At 36.8% G+C, this 18,210-nt stretch overlaps 1 protein-coding gene across 1 annotated transcript; it reads left to right on the top strand.

Moving 5' to 3' along the window:
- Positions 1 to 7: 7 nt before the first annotated feature.
- On the top strand, positions 8 to 16,063 carry THAP6 (THAP domain containing 6). Its single transcript, XM_002919156.4, has 5 exons — positions 8 to 96; positions 984 to 1,086; positions 2,281 to 2,488; positions 9,430 to 9,555; positions 15,716 to 16,063. Exons 2-5 carry the CDS (start codon positions 1,007 to 1,009, stop codon positions 15,968 to 15,970), a joined length of 669 nt encoding a protein of 222 aa, XP_002919202.1. The 5' UTR covers positions 8 to 96; positions 984 to 1,006; the 3' UTR covers positions 15,971 to 16,063.
- The last annotated feature ends 2,147 nt before the right edge of the window (positions 16,064 to 18,210 follow it).

Genomic DNA, 18,210 nt, shown 5'->3' with positions numbered 1-18,210 from the left:
GGGCAGCCGGATTTCCGGTTCCCGGGGCTACGGGGCGGAAGTGAAGGGAAACGCAATCTCTGTCGTCGACGTTAGTCGCTGACTTCGCTGCTAACGGTAATAACTCTTAGGTTGCTTCTTCTCCCCCCACCCCACCCCCATCGATACTCGCCCAAACTCTGGGCGTGGTTCGGGGCGAGGTGGACCATAGCGGCTCGGAGACGCCCGGTGGCCCCAGAGGAAGGGACGCTCTCCGGCGGCATCCGCACCTGCGACAGGGCGGCCCCTCCCTTTCTCCCTGCGGGGGCCCGGAGCCTCGAGAAAGGGGCGGAGCTCCGCGGGCCCGGCGTTCGGACCGGGTACCTGCGCGCGCTGCTCCTCCAGCACTAGGCATTCCCCGGCCCTTCGAGCTGCTGCTGCTTTTCCTCGTTCTTCATACCTTCAAGATAGGCATTGACGTTTACTATGTGCCAGTCACCAGTTAAGCATGGGGACAAAAAGTGAGAAAAAACACACGCCCCACCATGCCCTCTTGGAACTCACAGACTGGCAAGGGAGAAACACATTCATCAGAGAATCACTGAAATAAGATGACAATTTTGAGAAGTGCTAGGAAGAAGTTTGTGTTCTGTGAGAGCTAATGCTAGATGGGATCTGATTTCATCTGTCAAGGAAGGTTTCCCTGGGGAAGCAACACGTAGTTAAAAGATGAGTAGGAGTTAGTGTGCAAAGGCCTTGTGTCCTGGTGCCTGTAAGAAGCCACGGAAGAGAAATGTACAAGCCTGCAAGATTGAGTCAGACACTTCAGAGTGCATAGTGAAATGCATTTGCCTTGTAAAGAGCCAAGCCCCTGGAAAATTTTTAAAGCTGACGGTGTTGAAGAAAATATTTTGCCTTTGGCTTTCTTGCATGATTTCACAGTACCTAAAACATGCTGGGGAAAAGTAAATATGTTGCCCTTAGCTTTGAAGTTACTAACTCTTACCGTTTTAATTTTCTTTCAGTTCTGTTATGAGTTGCTAAAATCATGGTGAAATGTTGCTCGGCCATTGGATGTGCTTCGCGCTGTTTGCCAAATTCCAAGTTAAAAGGACTGACATTTCACGTGTAAGATTTTGCTGTAGTTAAGCCAAGTACTTCTGACTGTTATAAAAAGCCAAGGAGAGTTCCACTTAAATCTTCAGTTTTGAACTTTAGTTCCCAAATCTGTTAATAGCTTTTTTAGCTAAATTTGAAGTGACAGTGATACATTTACATTTTTGTAATTTAGTTTAAAAATTTAAGATACCTGCCAAGGTATCAGAGGCTAGTACACAAAAATATCAAGCTCATTTTTGCTAATATTATTACTTTGCATTTTAACATACCTTCAAAGAAATTCAGTTTTGTTTACAATCTGAAGGAAGAAAGGATCTTTGCCCAAATAAGTCCTGTCCTTTCTGTTTAGAAATAGGTCAGACTTATGTTGTAGAGAAAAAATAGAAATTACAAGCCCAGACCAAGGGCTCTTTAGCAGTATTACAGATAAGTCAAGACAATCCAATTTTTCTATTTTAGCCATTCTTCTGAAAGCAAAGGAAAGGAATAATAAGATTTAATCATTACTCATTTGCTAAAGGTTTATTTTGCTGCTTTTGTGCCAGGCACTGTGCCACATGCTAGAGAAAGATCTGTTAACTACTTTGTTAGGTATGAGGAAACAAAAAATAAGTATGTTGTATACCCTACCTTTTCCAAAAAAGATTTGAATCAGCTTGGAAAATTGAAAAGATATTGATATTGGTTTCCAGATCTCTCAAAATAGTTCTTATCTCTAGAACTCCATACTCTGCAGCAGTTCTTTGCCTCATTCACTAAGCATTTATAGACCTGTTATGTATTAAATGCTATACTAAACAACCTTCTGATGCTGACAGAAGAATGAAGGTACAAGGTACTCTATTCATCTGGGATAAATTCTGGATATTGCTTCATGCAGGAAAAGGCACAAGTGATATTATCATGTATAGATGAAGAAAAACCTCCAGTTGTGGATCTTCCTATAAGGTTGAAATATCCATTGAAGCTTTTCTTTATAATATCAGGAAAATTGAAATGAGGGCCATATGTCTGCAGCATGATTGGTAGAAAAATCTATTAAAACTCAAAGTTCTGAAAGCATGATTCATGATGGCTTCTGAATATTCCATTTCCCAAGAGTAATAACAAACTCATCAATGAACCAATTTAATCACAGCCTTAGTTCAAGGATCTATCAGTGGTGTTTAATTTTAAAATACTTTTTTGTATTTTTTTTTCTAGATTCCCCACAGATGAAAACATCAAAAGAAAATGGGTATTAGCAATGAAAAGACTTGATGTGAATGCGGCAGGCGTTTGGGAGCCTAAAAAAGGAGATGTGTTGTGTTCAAGGCACTTTAAGAAGACAGATTTTGACAGAAGTGCTCCAAATATTAAACTGAAACCTGGAGTTATACCTTCTATCTTTGATTCCCCATCTCACTTACAGGTTTGTTTATGAGACACCGCTTACCATCATTACTCATTTTTTATGGTACTATTGAAGAACCTTTACCACTTAGGCTAACATTTTTATTGTTTGCTTATTCCTCTGAAGTCCATTTTTTGAGTTTTCACATTTGTAAGCTACTGCTTCAGCTTCTGTAATATGTAGTAGGAGTATTTTACTAGTAGCCACTCAGAAGTATTTGTATGTTACTAAGATTGGTGAAGGAAACTGACTTTAGGAATTAACATATCGCAGGATTTGTATCTAAACAATGGAGGAAAATAAGAGGGTTGAACTGAAGTTCCAAGTTAGCAGTCCTTACACTGAAGCAAAAGTCAAGAGCAGAGCCACTAATAAGACCAAAATATACTTTTAGAGCTACATATATTCAAGCTTAAAGCTTAGGTAGAACTAGAAGGAAGAAAAGCAAAAGAGATGAGAACAGAAGAATGAAAGGAGAAAAAGGGTAAGAAAAAGAAAATAAAAGGATTGTATAAGTAAAATCTAGTTGAATTTTGTGTTTTTTTCTCAGTGATATTAGTGTTATAGATTGCCTTGCCTTCAGTATCTCTCTTAACTTAATATACAGAAATGTGTTTCTAGAAACTATAGAGTAACTGATTCCGGTGTAGAAAATTCAGGGAGAGCCTGTGGGTTCCCAGAACAATAGTAATGAACCTCCGTTGAAAATTACCTCCTGGGGCGCCTGGGTGGCACAGCGGTTAAGCGTCTGCCTTCGGCTCAGGGCGTGATCCCGGTGTTATGGGATCGAGCCACATCAGGCTCTTCTGCTATGAGCCTGCTTCTTCCTCTCCCACTCCCCCTGCTTGTGTTCCCTCTCTCGCTGGCTGTCTCTATCTCTGTCAAATAAATAAATAAAATCTTTAAAAAAAAAAAAAAAAAATTACCTCCTTCCCAACAGCTGGAAACAAGGGAAGTCCTTGATTTACGATTTTTCAACTTTATGATGATGCAAAAGCAATGCTCATTCAATAAAAACCATACTTTGAATTTTTAATTTTCATCTTTTTCTGGGCTAGTGAAATGCAGTGTACAATACCATCCTCCCATGATGCTGAGCAGTGAGAGTGAGCTGCAGCCATGTGGTCACGAGGATAAACAACCAATACACTAATTATTTTGTATCCATACAACCAGTCTGTTTTTCAGTTTCAGTACAATATTCAATAAATTACATGAGATATCAACACTTCATTATAAAATAGGTTTGGGGCGCTAGGGGCTCAGTTGGTTAAGCATCCAACTCTTGATTTCTGCTCAGGTCATGATCTCAGCATTGTGAGATGGAGCTGTGTATTGGGCTCCATGCTGGGCATGGAGCCTGCTTAAGATTCTCCCCCTCCCTCTCCCCCTGCCCCTCCCCTCCTTGCTCTCACTCTTTCTCTCTCTCTCTCTCTCTCTAAAAAAATGAAAACAAAAAATAAAAGAGGCTTTGTGTTAGATAACTTTGCTCAACTACAGGCTAATGTAAGTGTTCTGAGCATGTTTACGGTAGGCTAGGCTAACTATTAGGTTCAGTAGATTAGGTGTATCAAATGCCTTTTCAACTTACAAGATTTTAAATTTACATAACCCCATCATAAATCAAGGAAGATCTGTAATCCACGAGTGTACCTGCTCCTCTGTGATCTTGGCCACTATGCCGCTGTCTACTTGGTCGTATTCCAGTACCTGAGTGATAAGTAGAGACTGCCTCACTCTCTCCCATGTTAATAAATGTACCATATCTTGTGTAATTTGTTGTGAAGGGTTTTCTTCCCTTATAGCAAACATCACCTAGCTTTAATGTTGAGAACTTAAGAAATGTGGGCATAATCAAATAAACCATAAGTTACTAACTTTCAAAAACTATTTCTATCCTTAAAAGAAGTTTTTCGTTATAGGAAATTAGATGATGCAAACAAAAAAAATAAAAATTACCGATCATCAGGGGCACCTGGCTGGCTTAGTTGGTAGAGCATTTGACTCTTAATCTTGGGGTCCTGAGTTCAAGCCCCATGTTGGGCATGGACCCTACTGTTAAAAAAAAGTATAAAAAAAATTAACAGTAATCACACCCAGAGATAATACTTTTAACACTTTGATATGTATCTTTCCAGTCATTTGTTTGTGTATGTTTGTATATAAATTCATCTATATATATTCTTACAAAAATATCATTACACTGTACATTTGAACCTTGAACAACAGAGTTTGAATGCATGGGTCCCCTTATACACAGATACTTTTCAAAAAATACAGTACAGTACTATAAATGTATTTTTTTCTTCCTTAGGATTTAATAACATTTTCTCTAGTTGACTTTATTGTAAGAATACAGTATAAAATACATATACAAAATATGTGTTAACTATTTGTGTTGTCAGTAAGGCTTCTGGTCTACAAACAGTAGGTAGTTAAGTTTTGGGAGAGTCAAAAGTTATACATGGATTTTCAACTGTGCAGAGGAGTTGGTGCCCTTAACCCTGCATTGTTCAAGGACCAACTGTATATCCTTTTCTTAATTTGCTTCCATCTCTCTCTCTCATCTCAACATTTATATAGTGTTTACTATGTGCCAGGCACTATTCTAAGCACCGGACATGTAAACTCATTTAGTCCTCTTAAAACCAGGTGAAATAAATACTATTATTACTCTCATTTTACTACGTGAGGAAGCTTAGTCCCAGAGAGCTGATACCTTCCCCAGAGTCACACAGCTATTAAATGGCAGTGGCTGGATTTGAACCCAGACATTTTGGCTCCAGAGTCCACTGTTAACTACAACTATCCATGATGTTAAATATTTTTCAATAACAATGGCTTTCAAACTTTAGTCTACATAAGAATTATCCAAGGAGCTTGTTTATTTTTTTTTAAGATTTTATTTATTTATTAGAGAGAGCACAAGCAGGGGGAACAGCAGGCAGAAGGAGAAGCAGGCTCCCTGCTGAACAGGGAGCCTGATGCAGGACTCAATCCCAGGACCCTAGGATCATGACTTGAGCCAAAAGCAGATGCTTAACTGAGCCACCCAGGTGCCCCAAGAAGCTTGTTTAAAATGGAGAATACAGGGCACCTGGGTGGCTCAATCAGTTGAGTGACCTACTCCTAGTTTCAGCTCAGGTCACCATTTCCGGGTCATGGGATAGAGCCCTGCACAGGGCTCCATGCTCAGCAGGGAGTATACCTGATGATTCTCTCCCTCTACCCCGCCCCCTGCACGTGGCACTCTCTCAAATAAATATATCTTTTTTAAAAATAAATAAAATAAGGGACGCCTGGGTGGCTTAGTTGATTAAGCGTCTGCCTTTGGCTCAGGTCATGATCCCATGGTGCTGGGATGGAGTCCCACATCAGGCTCCTTGCTCAGCGGGGAGCCTGCTTCTCCCTCTGCCTGCTGCTCACCCTGCTTGTGCTCTCTTTCTCTCTGACAAATAAATTTTTTTAAAAGTTTTAATAAATTAAATAAATTAATTAAATTAAATGGAGAATCCTGTGCACCAGACATTTTGATTCACTAAGTTTGGGCTAGAGTCCAGAAAGCTACACATTTTAACAAGCATCCCACACAATTGTGTTGCAGATCTACAGATGATATTTTTAAGAGAAACCTATATAGAACATCAATTTTTTTAATTATATACCAAAATATACATATGGGAAAGTACATACATCATTTAAGTGTACCTAGCAATAAATTGTCATAAAGTGGATACACTCATGTTACTCCCTTTAAACCAAGATATAAAATATTACCAGCACCCCAGAGGCCTCCTTCATACTCCTTTCCAGTCACTACACCCCCAAAGGTAAATACTATCCTGGCTTTTATCACTGTCTGTTATATAAATGGAGTCAGTATGTCCTCTGACTTCTTTAGCTCAACATTTTGTACATGTGATTCATTTATGTTGTAGTATGTGATAGTGGTCCATTTATTTTCTTTGCAATATAGTATTCTATTGTCTAAATATAATTTCACTTTTCTACTGTTGATAAACATTTGGGTTGTTTTCACTTTAGATCTGTTATGAATGGTGGAACTATGAATGTTTTTGTCCGTGCCTTTTGGTGCACTTAGGTTCACGTTTCTACAGTATATGTACAGTTCTCTTAGAAGTGGAACTGCTGGGTCCTAGAGATGTGTATGTTCAGCTCGAGCAGATAATGCCATCATTTTCCAAAGTGGTTTTGCCAATTTGTAGTCTCACCATCTGCATATAAATGTTCCTCTGGTTCTATATCCTTGTCAGTACCTGGTGGTACCAGTTTTATGAAACATTTTTAGTGACCAAGTAGCAGTTGACGTAATGTATGAACAATAGTTTATCTAACCAATTACTATTGTATATAGGTTATCATCACCTACTATTTTAAACAGTGCTGTGATGAACATTATTCTAGCCGAATCTTTATACATTCTTGATTGTCTCAAACTAAATTCCTGGAAATAAAATTGTTGCATCAAAGATTACACACATTTTTTAAGCCTCTGCTTTTGATACAGATCCCCAAAGGCCCACCAGAAAGCTTGTACCAATCTTCTCCCCTATTACCTTTGCATGAAAGTGTCCATCCACCGTAGTCGTCAGAGTAAGTTTTTTTTTAACCTTCGTTAAAATTGGTAGACAAAAATGGCATTTTATTGTTTCAATGTATTTTTGAATATTGGCCTCTACATTTTTTATGCATTTATTAGACATTTGTATTTTTTTCTTTTGTGAATTACTTACTAAGGTCCTTTTCTGTTTTCATCTTTTTCCTCAACTACCTTTAAAAACACTACGTATTGAAGATAGGGATCATTTAACTGACATCAGTGTTGCAATTACTTTTTGTTGTTTTAAGTACTAATTATCAGGTTGGTTTCAGTTTTTAGTTTTGTTTAGTTTGAAATTCAGATGTCGGGGGTGCCTGGGTGGCTCCATCGTTAAGCGTCTGCCTTCAGCTCAGGGCCTGATCCCAGAGTCCTGGGATCGAGCCCCACATCAGGCTCCTCCGTTGGGAGCCTGCTTCTTCCTCTCCCACTCCCCCTGCCTGTGTTCCCTCTCTCACTGGCTGTCTCTCTCTCTGTCAAATAAATAGGTGAAATCTTTAAGAAAAAAAAAAGAAAAAAGAAAAATTCAGATGTCTCTTGTAAATAGTCAGTTCTATATTTTCTATTGAATTATCTGACTTTAGCCTTCCCCACCTTAAAATAATATAAATATTCCCTATTTTTTCCCTACTTCCTAAGGATTTTCATTTTTACAAAAATTTTCAGTGCTAGAATTTCAACATGATTTATTGTATATAAAAGACATAACTTTTTTTTTAAAGATTTTATTTATTTATTCGACAGAGATAGAGACAGCCAGCGAGAGAGGGAACACAAGCAGGGGGAGTGGGAGAGGAAGAGGCAGGCTCATAGCGGAAGAGCCTGATGCAGGGCTCGATACCATAACGCCAGGATCACGTCCTGAGCCGAAGGCAGACGCTTAACCGCTGTGCCACCCAGGCGCCCCAGGATATAGCTTTTTCTTAATTAGTTCATTTTTACATGATTTATAGCTTTTTGAAAGTATTTTTTAAATATTTTATTTATTTGAGAGAGAGGGGGAGAGCACGGAGAGAGTGAGAGAGAGAAGCAGACTCCCTTCCAAGCAGAGAGCCCGACCTGGGGCTCTGTCCCAGGACCCTGAGATCGTGACCTGAGCCAAAGGCAGATGCTTAACCAACTAAGCCACCCAGGCACTCCTATAGCCTTTCTTCCCTTATTTTTTTTTAAAGATTTTATTTGAGAGAGAGAGTAGGTGCACATGCACATGCAAGGTGGGGGGAGGGGCAGAGAGAGAAGCAGACTCCTTGCTTAGCACAGAGCTAGAGGCAGGGCTCAGTCTCACAGCTCTGAGATCATGACCTGAGCTGAAACCAAAGTCAGATGCTTAAACAACTGAGCCACCCAGGCACCCCAGCGGTTCTCCACTTATTTAGACTGCCATTTTTTATTCTAAAGCCTTTTATCCACCCGATCTATTTCTAGATTTTTCTGCTTATCTTTAAGGGAGTAGCACACTATATTAACTATTGTAAATGAGAAATACATCTTTAATAAGTGGTAAGACATATTCTTTCTTAATAGCAGTCTTATTTTTTTAGGAAAATTTGTGTTTCTAGATGAACTTTAGAGTTACTTTCAGGAAGTTCCTTTAATCTAATCTCAGAGATTAAACTTGTACTTTTGTTATGTTATATGTGGGCCAATATTACCTGTAAAAAGATTTTCTATATAAAAAAAGGCAATATTGGTCTATACACTACAGAATACCATATAACACATACTAGCTCATGTGCTAGAACGTCAGCTCTAGTCTCCTAGCGGCCAGTAAAAAGAATACGTTAGGTTACCTGGATTGCACTGTCAATATGTTTTCTTAAAACTCATGTTCCCTGTTAAGGAGAAGCAAAACCCTTTTCAGCAATAGCTATGAAAAGAATGTTTCTCTTGAGGCCTCTTAAAGGAGACATTGCCTGACGTAGTGGACAAGACCTCAATGACATCCTTAAAGCAAACAGCGCAGCAAATTTCACAGTAAAAATGCTGTTTCTCTTACAAGCTGAGTGCATACCACCAGAAAACAATTTAAAATAAAATTTGAGAGTGGATTTAAGCAGTTCAAATCAAATCTGCCTCTCTATGGTGGCCTCTCTTGACCTGGGGCTGGGGATGGGGAGAGGGGATATCTAGGTTATTTGGAGGATTCCATGAATCCCAAGTTATTTTTTAATAAACTTTAGTTTGTATTTTTAAAAAAACTAATTTCAGAGGAATTTAAAATTTACTGAGTTTTTCAAGCAGTTTCCATGAAAAATGCTGTATTCCACTACACAAAGAAGGAACAAAAATTTTAAAAAGGACAGAAGTGTCTACAATAATTTTTATTAACTCTTCTTAACAGGGGAAAAGAGAAAAACTTCATTGTAGAAAAAACTTCACCCTCAAAACCCTTCCAGTCAGAAACCACAATCACCAGCTTGTTGGTTCTTCCTCGTGTACTGAAGAATTTCAAGCCCAGTTCTTTTTTGTAAGTAAAAGTACTTACTGACCTAATGTTGATATTTTTAAGATAATATGTCTTCTCCATTAAGATTAGACTAGAGGTTTATGTGTTTGAGATTTATATATACATACATATATGTAATGTCCAAAAATAATATTGCTTCCCAGGGCCATTATAATCTTTATATATGCAATAATAATATAGAGGTAGTTAATCCTTTGGTTACATATTTGGTTGAAAGAATGCTTTCACACAGATACTTTTACCAAGAAAAATGCAATAATTAATTCCTCCTTTTAGGTACTGTATCTTCTACATGGAAATACCTAATAAAAAATATAGTTACCTCTTTAGGTTTTCGTAAAGAACAGTGATACACATACAGAGTTTTCAAGCTTGCATTATTATTCATCTCATTGCATATTCATGTTAGAGCCAGACCTAGAATCCAGATCTGTTTTACTTTCTTGATTACTATAGCTTTGTAATAAATCTTGAAATCAGACAGTGTTTGTCTTCCAACTTTGTTATTTTTCAAAGTTGTTTTGAATATTCTAGATCTTTTGCATTTTCATGTGAATTTTAGAATCACTTTGTAACAATTTCTACAAAAAAACCTGCTGGAATTTTAACTGGGATTGTGTTGAATCTACAGATTCCATTTGGGAAGAATTGACATCTCAATGAAACTATTTTAAGTCTTTGAACCTGTGAACTAATTATATCTCTACATTTATTTAGGTCTTTAACCCTTCTCAGCAAGAGTTTTATGGTTTTCAATGTCCCGGTCTTTCACTTTGTCAGATTTATCTCGAAGTATTGTATGCAGTTGGATGCTATTATAAATGGTGGTGTTTTGTTTTTACTGATAGTATATGGAAGTTGATTTTTGTATGTTGATCTTGTATTTTGCAAACTTGCTAAACTCACATATTAATTATAAAACCTTTTTTATAGAGGCTCTTAGGTTTTCTACATAGTCATGTTTGTCTGTCATTAAAGACAGTTTTAAATCTTCCTTTCCAATACAGAAGCCTCTTATTTCTTTTTCTTGCTTTATTGCACTGCTTTGAACCTCCAGGGCTATGCTGAATAGTAGTATTTAGAGCTGATTTCCAAGCTTTGCTCCTGATTTTAGGAGGCAAGCATTCAGTCTTTCATCACTAAATATGTTAACTGTAGGTTTTTCATAAATACCTTTTATCAGGTTGAGGAAGTGCTTTTCTGTTCCTAGTTTGGTGAGAGTTTTTATCAGAAGCGAATGTTAGTTTTGTCAAATGCCTTTTCTGTATCTGTTGAGATCATTTGGTTTTTCTTTTGTAGTTTGTTAATATGATTAATTTTATCAATTGACGTTTGAATATTAAACAAGTCTTAGAATAAACTCTACCTCATGGTGTGTTATCACTTTTATATATTGTTGGATTAGATTTGTTAAAATTTTGTTTAGAATCTTTCCTTGTGTGTTCAGTAGGGATATTGGCCTGTAGTTTTCTTTCCTTGTGATGTCTTTGTCTGGTTTTAGAATCAGAATAATGTTGAATAAGTTGGAAAATATTGCCTCTTCTTTTTATTTTCTGGAAGAATTTGTATAGATTCAGTATTATTTCTTCCATAAGTATTTGCTAGAATACCCCAATAAAACTATCAGGGCTTATGGTAGGAAAAGTTTTTTTGGTAGCTTGTATCTTCCAAGGGATTTGTCCATTTTATCTCAGTTGTCAAGTTTATTTAAGATTGTTCATAATATTTGCTTATTACCCTTTTAATATATGTAGAATCTGTAGTGATATTATCGCTCCCATTTCTGATATTGACAATTTGTTTCTGTTCTCTTTTATTGCTGATCAGTCTGCCTAGAGATTTATCGATTTTATTGATCTTGTCAAAGAACTAGCTTTCACTGATTTTCTTGCTTTTTTGATTTTGTTTTATACTTCACTGATTTCCATTCATCTTTATTATTTTCTTTTTCCTACTTAAGTAAAATTTGCCCATCTTTTTCTAGTTTCTTAAAACGAAAGCTAAGGTCATTGACTTGAGGCTTCTTCTTTTGTGATATAGGCTTTTAGTGATATTGCTTTAGCAACCCTCCATAAATTAAATGTTTTCATTTTCATTTAGTTCAGAATACTTCCAGATTCCATTTTTATTTGTTCTTTGACCCATGAGTTATTTAGAAATGTATGCCATAGAGTTTCCAAATATTGGGGAATTTTCCAGATATCTTTCTATGAATTTCTAATTTAATTCCTTTGTAGTCAGAGAATATATGTTGTATGGCTTGAAATTGCTTGAGATATTTTTAAATTAATATAGTCTAGAATATGGTCTACCTTGGCAAATATTCCATTTGCATTTGCAAAGAATGTACATTCTGCTAATGTTGGCTAGAATGTTTTAGAAATGTCCATTAGATCAAATTGTTTATAGTGTTGTTCAAGTTTTCATCCTTACTAAACTTCTGTCTACTTGTTCTATTATTGAGAGAGGAGTTTAATCTTCTGATAATCCTCTAATTCTCCTTGAAGTTGTCAGTTTTTACTTGTTATGTTTTACAGCACTGTTATTGGGTACCAAATATATAGGATTGTTATGCCTTGATAATTTCACCCTTTTATTATTAAGAAATGACCTTCTTTATCCCTGGCAATGTTCTTTTGCTCTGAAATACGTTTTGTCTGATAGCAATATACCCACTTTAGTTTTCTTTTTTATTAGTGTTATATATTGGTATACAGATGGTTCCCAACTTATGGTGATTCAACTCTTGATTTTTCAACTTTACAATGGTGCAAAATCAATAGACATTCAGTAGAAACCATATTTCAAGTTTTTAATTTTCATCTTTCCCTGGGCCAGTGATATGTGGTACTGTACTCTTTTATGATGCTGGACAGTGGCAGCAAGCTACAGCTCCCAGTCAGCCACACGATCACAAGGGTGAACAGTCAATACACTTAGAACCATTCTGTGCCCATACAGCTATTGTGTTTTTCACTTCCAGTAACAGTATTCAATTACATGAGATATTCAACACTTTATTATAAAATAGGGCTTGTGAAACCCATCATAAATGGAGGAAGATCTGTATCTTTTTCTGCTCTTTTACTTTCAATTTTTTTTTTGTTTGAAGTGCATCTTTTTTTAGGTAGGTTATACTTTTGGGTCTTGATTTTTTTTTTTTTTTAAGATTTTATTTATTTATTTGACAGAGATAGAGACAGCCAGCGAGAGAGGGAACACAAGCAGGGGGAGTGGGAGAGGAAGAAGCAGGCTCATAGTGGAGGAGCCTAATGTGGGGCTCGATCCCATAACGCCAGGATCACGCCCTGAGCCGAAGGCAGACGCTTAACCGCTCTGCCACCCAGGCGCCCCTGGGTCTTGATTTTTTTAATCTAATCTGATAATTTCAACCTTTTGCTTGGGTTATTTAGACCATTTACACTTAATGTGTTTATTGATATTGTTTGGTTTAATTAAATCTGTCGTCTTGTCTCCTGCTTGTTCCATTTGTTCTTTGTCCCATTTTCTTCTTTTTCTGCCTTTTTTTGGATTAATTGAATTTTTTTTGGTTCCATTTTATATCCTTTTTTTGACTCATTAGCCATAACTTTTTGTTTTATTTTAGTAATTGCTTTTGAGTCTATAGCGTTCATCTTTAAATTATCAAAGGCTATATCCAAGTGATATCATTCCACTTAACATATAGTGTAAGAATCTTAAAATAGTCTGCTTTAATTTCCCTTCTCCCAATATTTGTGTTATTGCTATCATACATTTCACTTTTACATATGCTATAAACCACACGCTACATTGTTATAATTTTTGTTTTATCAGTAAATTATCTTTAAAGAGATATAAGTAATAAGAAAAAAAATCTTATACCCTACCCATGTAGTGGCCATTGCCAGGGCTTTTCATTCCTTGGTGTACGTCCATATTTCCCTCTGGTTTCATTCTGTCTGAAGGACTTTAACATTTCTTACAGTGCAGCTATGCTGGTGATGAATTCTTTAAGCTTTTATATTTCTGAAAAAATCATTATTTAGTCTCAGTTTTTGAAAGATTTTTTCATTAGGTATCAAATCCTAGGTTGCTAGTTTTGGAGATTCTTTTGTTTGTTTTTAGTTCTTCAAAGATGTTGTTCCACTGTATCCTCACAGGCATTGTTTCTAATGAAAAATCTGTCATCTTTATCCTCTATATACCTAATGTTTCTTTCTTTCTTTGCTTTTAAGAATTTTTCTTTTCCAGTGGTTTGAATAATTTGATTATGATGTACCTTAACTTAGTTTTCATCATATTTCTCGTGCTTGGGATTTTTGAGCTTCTTTATCTGTGGGTTTATAGTTTTCATCAAACTTAAATTTTGGCCATGGTTTTTTCAGATATTTCATTCTACCTCAACTTTTCTTTCCATTTCTTCAGGGATTCTGATTGCATGTATATTAAACTATCTGAGTCACACTACCACTCACTGATGCTCTGCTAATTGTTTGGTTTTTTCTGGTTTTGTTTTTCACTATTCCCTTTTCTCTCTGTAATCTATTCTGGATAGTTCATATTGCTGATTCTTCACCTTCACTAATCTGCCATTAATTCCCTCCAATGTATTTTTCACCTCACCCATTGTAGATTTTATCTTTAGATGTTCTGTTTAATTTTTTTTAAAAATCTTTCATGTCTCTACCTAACTTTTTGAACATATAGAATACAATTTAGTAACTTTCTTAATTCCCTTATCTGCTGTTTCCAACATTTGTGGCAATTCTGGGTTAGTTTCTGTTGACTGGTTTATTTCTTATTATGGCTCATCTTGTCCTATTTCTTTGCATACCTGATAAATGTTTGTGCTGCATATTGTGGATTTTACTCTGCTGGATATTTTTGTATCCTGTATTCTTGAGCTTTGTTCTGGGATACCTCAAAATTATTTGGAAACAGTTTGATCCTTTCAGGTTTTGTTTGTTAGGCAGGACTAGAAGAGTGTTCCGTCTAGGGCTATTTGTTCTCCACCACTGCGGCGAGACCCTTTTGTATACTCTATTCAGTGTCCCAGGAATCCTGAAATTTTGTTATCTGTCGGGGTGGGAATAGCAGCCATGCCCTCTGAACACAGGGCACTGCTGGTCATTTCTGGTCATTCTTTCCTCAGCCTTGAACAGTTTCCTACCGGTGTGTAATGAACACTAGAAGGGGAGCCTGTAAAGATCTTCAGAGTTCCCTCTCCTCTCTGGTACTTTCTCCTGTTAACCTTAGCCACCTTGGTCTTCCTGGACTCTTTGCACAAACTTCTCAGTCTACCGAGCTCTGCAGCATACACACTCTCCCAAGGCAGTAAGCTGGGGCAGTCGGCCGTAGGGCTCACCTCTTAGTTTCCCATCCCTCCAGGATTGCTGCCTTCCTTGCCTGATGTCCATTATCTTCGTAATTTTTTTTATGTCTCTTAGCCATGGGTTGGGTTTTTTAGATAGGAATCAATCCAGTCTCTGTTATTTCATCTTGGCTAGAAGCAAAAGTCCTCTTTACTAATTTTAATATTAAATAACAGCTTTTCAAAATTATTTTATAGTGCCTTTTTAAGATATGTTGGTGTTACTTTCCCTATTTTCAAATAAAAAAAAAAAGTATACCCAGCAAAGTTAAGCATAGCCATAATAAATATCAAGAGAGCTTTAATTCTCTCTCTAAAAACCCCAAACCATAGTCCTCTCTAAATATATAACATTCAGCCTGAGGACCTGCTCCAGTGCCCCTTTTCTGTCATCTCCTTTAACATGAATATTCATCAGTATAAAATAAAATAGCTAAAAGTGTAACAATTGAAGATTTGTTGGTATGTAAAACTTAAACTTAGCAGCCCCACACCTAGGGAACGAAAGCTGGATAGTCATTACAACTGTCATGTTCATAGCAGATACTTACCCAAAACAAGTAGTGCTTCCCCTCCATAGATTCTGTACCCCTCATGTTACGCCTAGCCTTAGATAAAGGAGGGTGGCTCTGGGTACCCAATATACTGCTGCTACCCCATCTTCTTCCTGTGTTCTTTAAACCTCTAAGTATCACCAACTTAAAGATATCTAAGCATTATAAATGGAGAAACAGGTGAGGCCTAGCTATAAGCTTTTATGTAACTACTTGTCTCTCTGGTTTAATAACTTGGTGTTTATGTTTTTAGGAACATAGCTACAGTGTAATGGACAGTCCAAAGAAACTTAAGCATAAATTAGATCATGTGATCAGCGAGCTAGAGGATACCAAGAAAAGTCTGCGGAATGTTTTAGACCGAGAAAAACGCTTCCAAAAATCATTGAGGAAGACAATCAGGGAATTAAAAGATGAATGTCTCATCAGCCAAGAAACAGCAAATAGACTGGAAGCTTTCTGTTGGGAGTGTTGTCAGGAGAGCATAGAAAGAGACTATATTTCATGAAATAATTCCATGTTATGTTCTACCTGAAACTAACATTGGTACAGCTTTTTAGAAAATAGTTCTCATTTACCATCATTAAATATTATCCATCACTTAGAGTGCTTCTTTGGATCTCCTGTGGCATTATGCATTTAGTTGTTATCCAAAGATTTTTTTTTTGAAGATGTACAGAAATGTGTGCTAGTTATCATGTTTTTGTGTGATTTGTGACAATTATGTTTTTATAGACCTAAACTAGTACCAGGTCACTATCGTAAGATGTTAAAAGATCAAGAAGATTCCACAGGACTTAGGAAATGATACCAAATTAGCCACATTCAGCAATGGTAGTAGGAACTGGACTCTGCTTCAGCAGCATCAGATTTTTGGCTTCAAAGGAGTACCTTTACTTATGTATGCTTTATGGTAAGTACGTTGAATTACACTTTAAATGTATTTTACTATAAAGCAGAATTCATTTATAACACATGTCTATCTTGGATCCAATCCAAGGTGCTTTTGTTCTTAGTAATACCAGAAGGGTATTTTTTTACATAGCGTTCCATAGTCCTGACCCTGAGAATAGCATATGGTACAGATCTGTTGGCTTTTAGAGTTGTTCAGAGCCGGGTTGAGAAGACCTCTGACAAGGTCTCAGTTTTTCAGTATGGTACAGCATTCCTCCCCTCTAGGAGCACTTTAAATAAACCCATATAGGTTTAAAAATCAAAAAAAAGGTCATAAATCTGATCTTTAAAGGTTGGTTGCAGACAGTTGTTCTGAACATTTTGTTTCGTTATAAAGGAATGTCTTTAATACCTAGACACTAGTACTAGCTGAATATTTTTAGTGCTACTTTGTGTTTTACGGAAAGTAATATTGCTGACATTTCTAAAATACGAAATATAGGTGAAATCATTAAAAAATAATGATTGTGGCTCTTCCAGTTGCAATAGGACTTGGAGAAAGGGTTAGAATATTTTCCTGTAATTAGGAGAGTATACTGTCCAAAGACTTTAAAGAAAGAGAGTAAAGCAGCAGCTTTAGAATCGCTTCTTACTGAATATACAAAAGAAGAACCCTTAGCTATTTTTTGATCCAAGTGTCAGAAATTTAGCTTTTCTCCTAATTTCTTAAGAACAACTGAAATTAAGAGTCATAAATACTGTGGATTAGAATAAAAATTACCAGCCCAAAGCCAGACACATGTACATATTCAAGCCTCGTTCAGATGTCTATGCTATAGTAGTTAGAATTTGAGTATCAGTTGTTTCATTGTGTTAACTAGAAATGAATTGCATTTTGTGCTAAAATGTTCATGGAAATTATATTTGTGTTATATTAATATCAGTAAGGATATGGTCACTTGAATTTTCTTTGTATTCGAGAATCTTCTGTGTTAATGCATGTTATATTTTTATGTAGGATTCCAAACGTCCCCTCTAAAAGGGAATCTTCCCACATTTCAGAGGTCAGCATTATGCTAAGAAGAAACAGTGAGGTCGTAACTTTTTACTATCTAGAAAAAAATCTCATTAGCTACCCACTATTTATTTAGTTATTTAATTTTGAATTCATAATGGACATTCTAAGGGGAAGTTGGGGTAGGTACTGTGATAGAAATGGAAACTATTTTTGAGTATAAAAATTAAAGTCAGTGGGCAATGGAGAAAAGTAGGATAGATCCAAACACAGTATGTCCAAATTCCGGCTCTCCACTGGCTGCTTAGAAGGACTCCAGCCTGGGAGACCTTTCCAAGAGTCAAAGTCCAGTTTGTGCCTCGATCACAGTTGCCACAGTCACTCTTACCACTTGTATTCACAGTGAAGTCAGCCCTTGTCTTTGTCATTGGGCTTAGTATCACTGAGAAATAGGTAACTGAGAACAAAATGTCGGTATCATCAAGGACCCGGAGCTACCCATTTGCTCTTTATTCTTATGGAGATATGATTACCAATAGAAATCTAACATAAGAAATAGGGTTCTTCTCACCTGCCATCCCAAACAAATGCCTAGACACAATAAATACCTCAGTCCTCTGTTCCAGATATTCCAGCCTAGCCCAGGGATAAACTATCCTGTGCAGAGCAAACCAGTTACCCCCATCCAGAGGTTCCCCAAGCAGCCAAGGCCAGCCTAAGAATTTCACTTTGCTTTAAAGCTTGGAGTAGCCTCTGGATCCTGGAACAAACCAATACACCAGTTCAACCTCAGCACCAAATCAGGTACAAAGGACTTGACATGGCATTTTTCTCCATAT

Source organism: Ailuropoda melanoleuca, chromosome 11 (genome assembly GCF_002007445.2).
Source record: "Ailuropoda melanoleuca isolate Jingjing chromosome 11, ASM200744v2, whole genome shotgun sequence".
Classification (NCBI taxonomy): Eukaryota; Metazoa; Chordata; class Mammalia; order Carnivora; family Ursidae; genus Ailuropoda; species Ailuropoda melanoleuca.
This window is presented reverse-complemented; position numbering and strand designations above follow the sequence as displayed.

What these genes read in the sequence shown, in the direction of transcription:
- THAP6 (XM_002919156.4), top strand. Translation starts at nt 1,007, where the DNA reads ATGGTGAAATGTTGCTCGGCCATTGGATGTGCTTCGCGCTGTTTGCCA. An exon ending in AAAGGACTGACATTTCACGT is followed by an intron (nt 1,087 to 2,280) that starts GTAAGATTTTGC and finishes TTTTTTTTCTAG; the next exon opens with ATTCCCCACAGATGAAAACA. An exon ending in TTCAAGCCCAGTTCTTTTTT is followed by an intron (nt 9,556 to 15,715) that starts GTAAGTAAAAGT and finishes TTATGTTTTTAG; the next exon opens with GAACATAGCTACAGTGTAAT.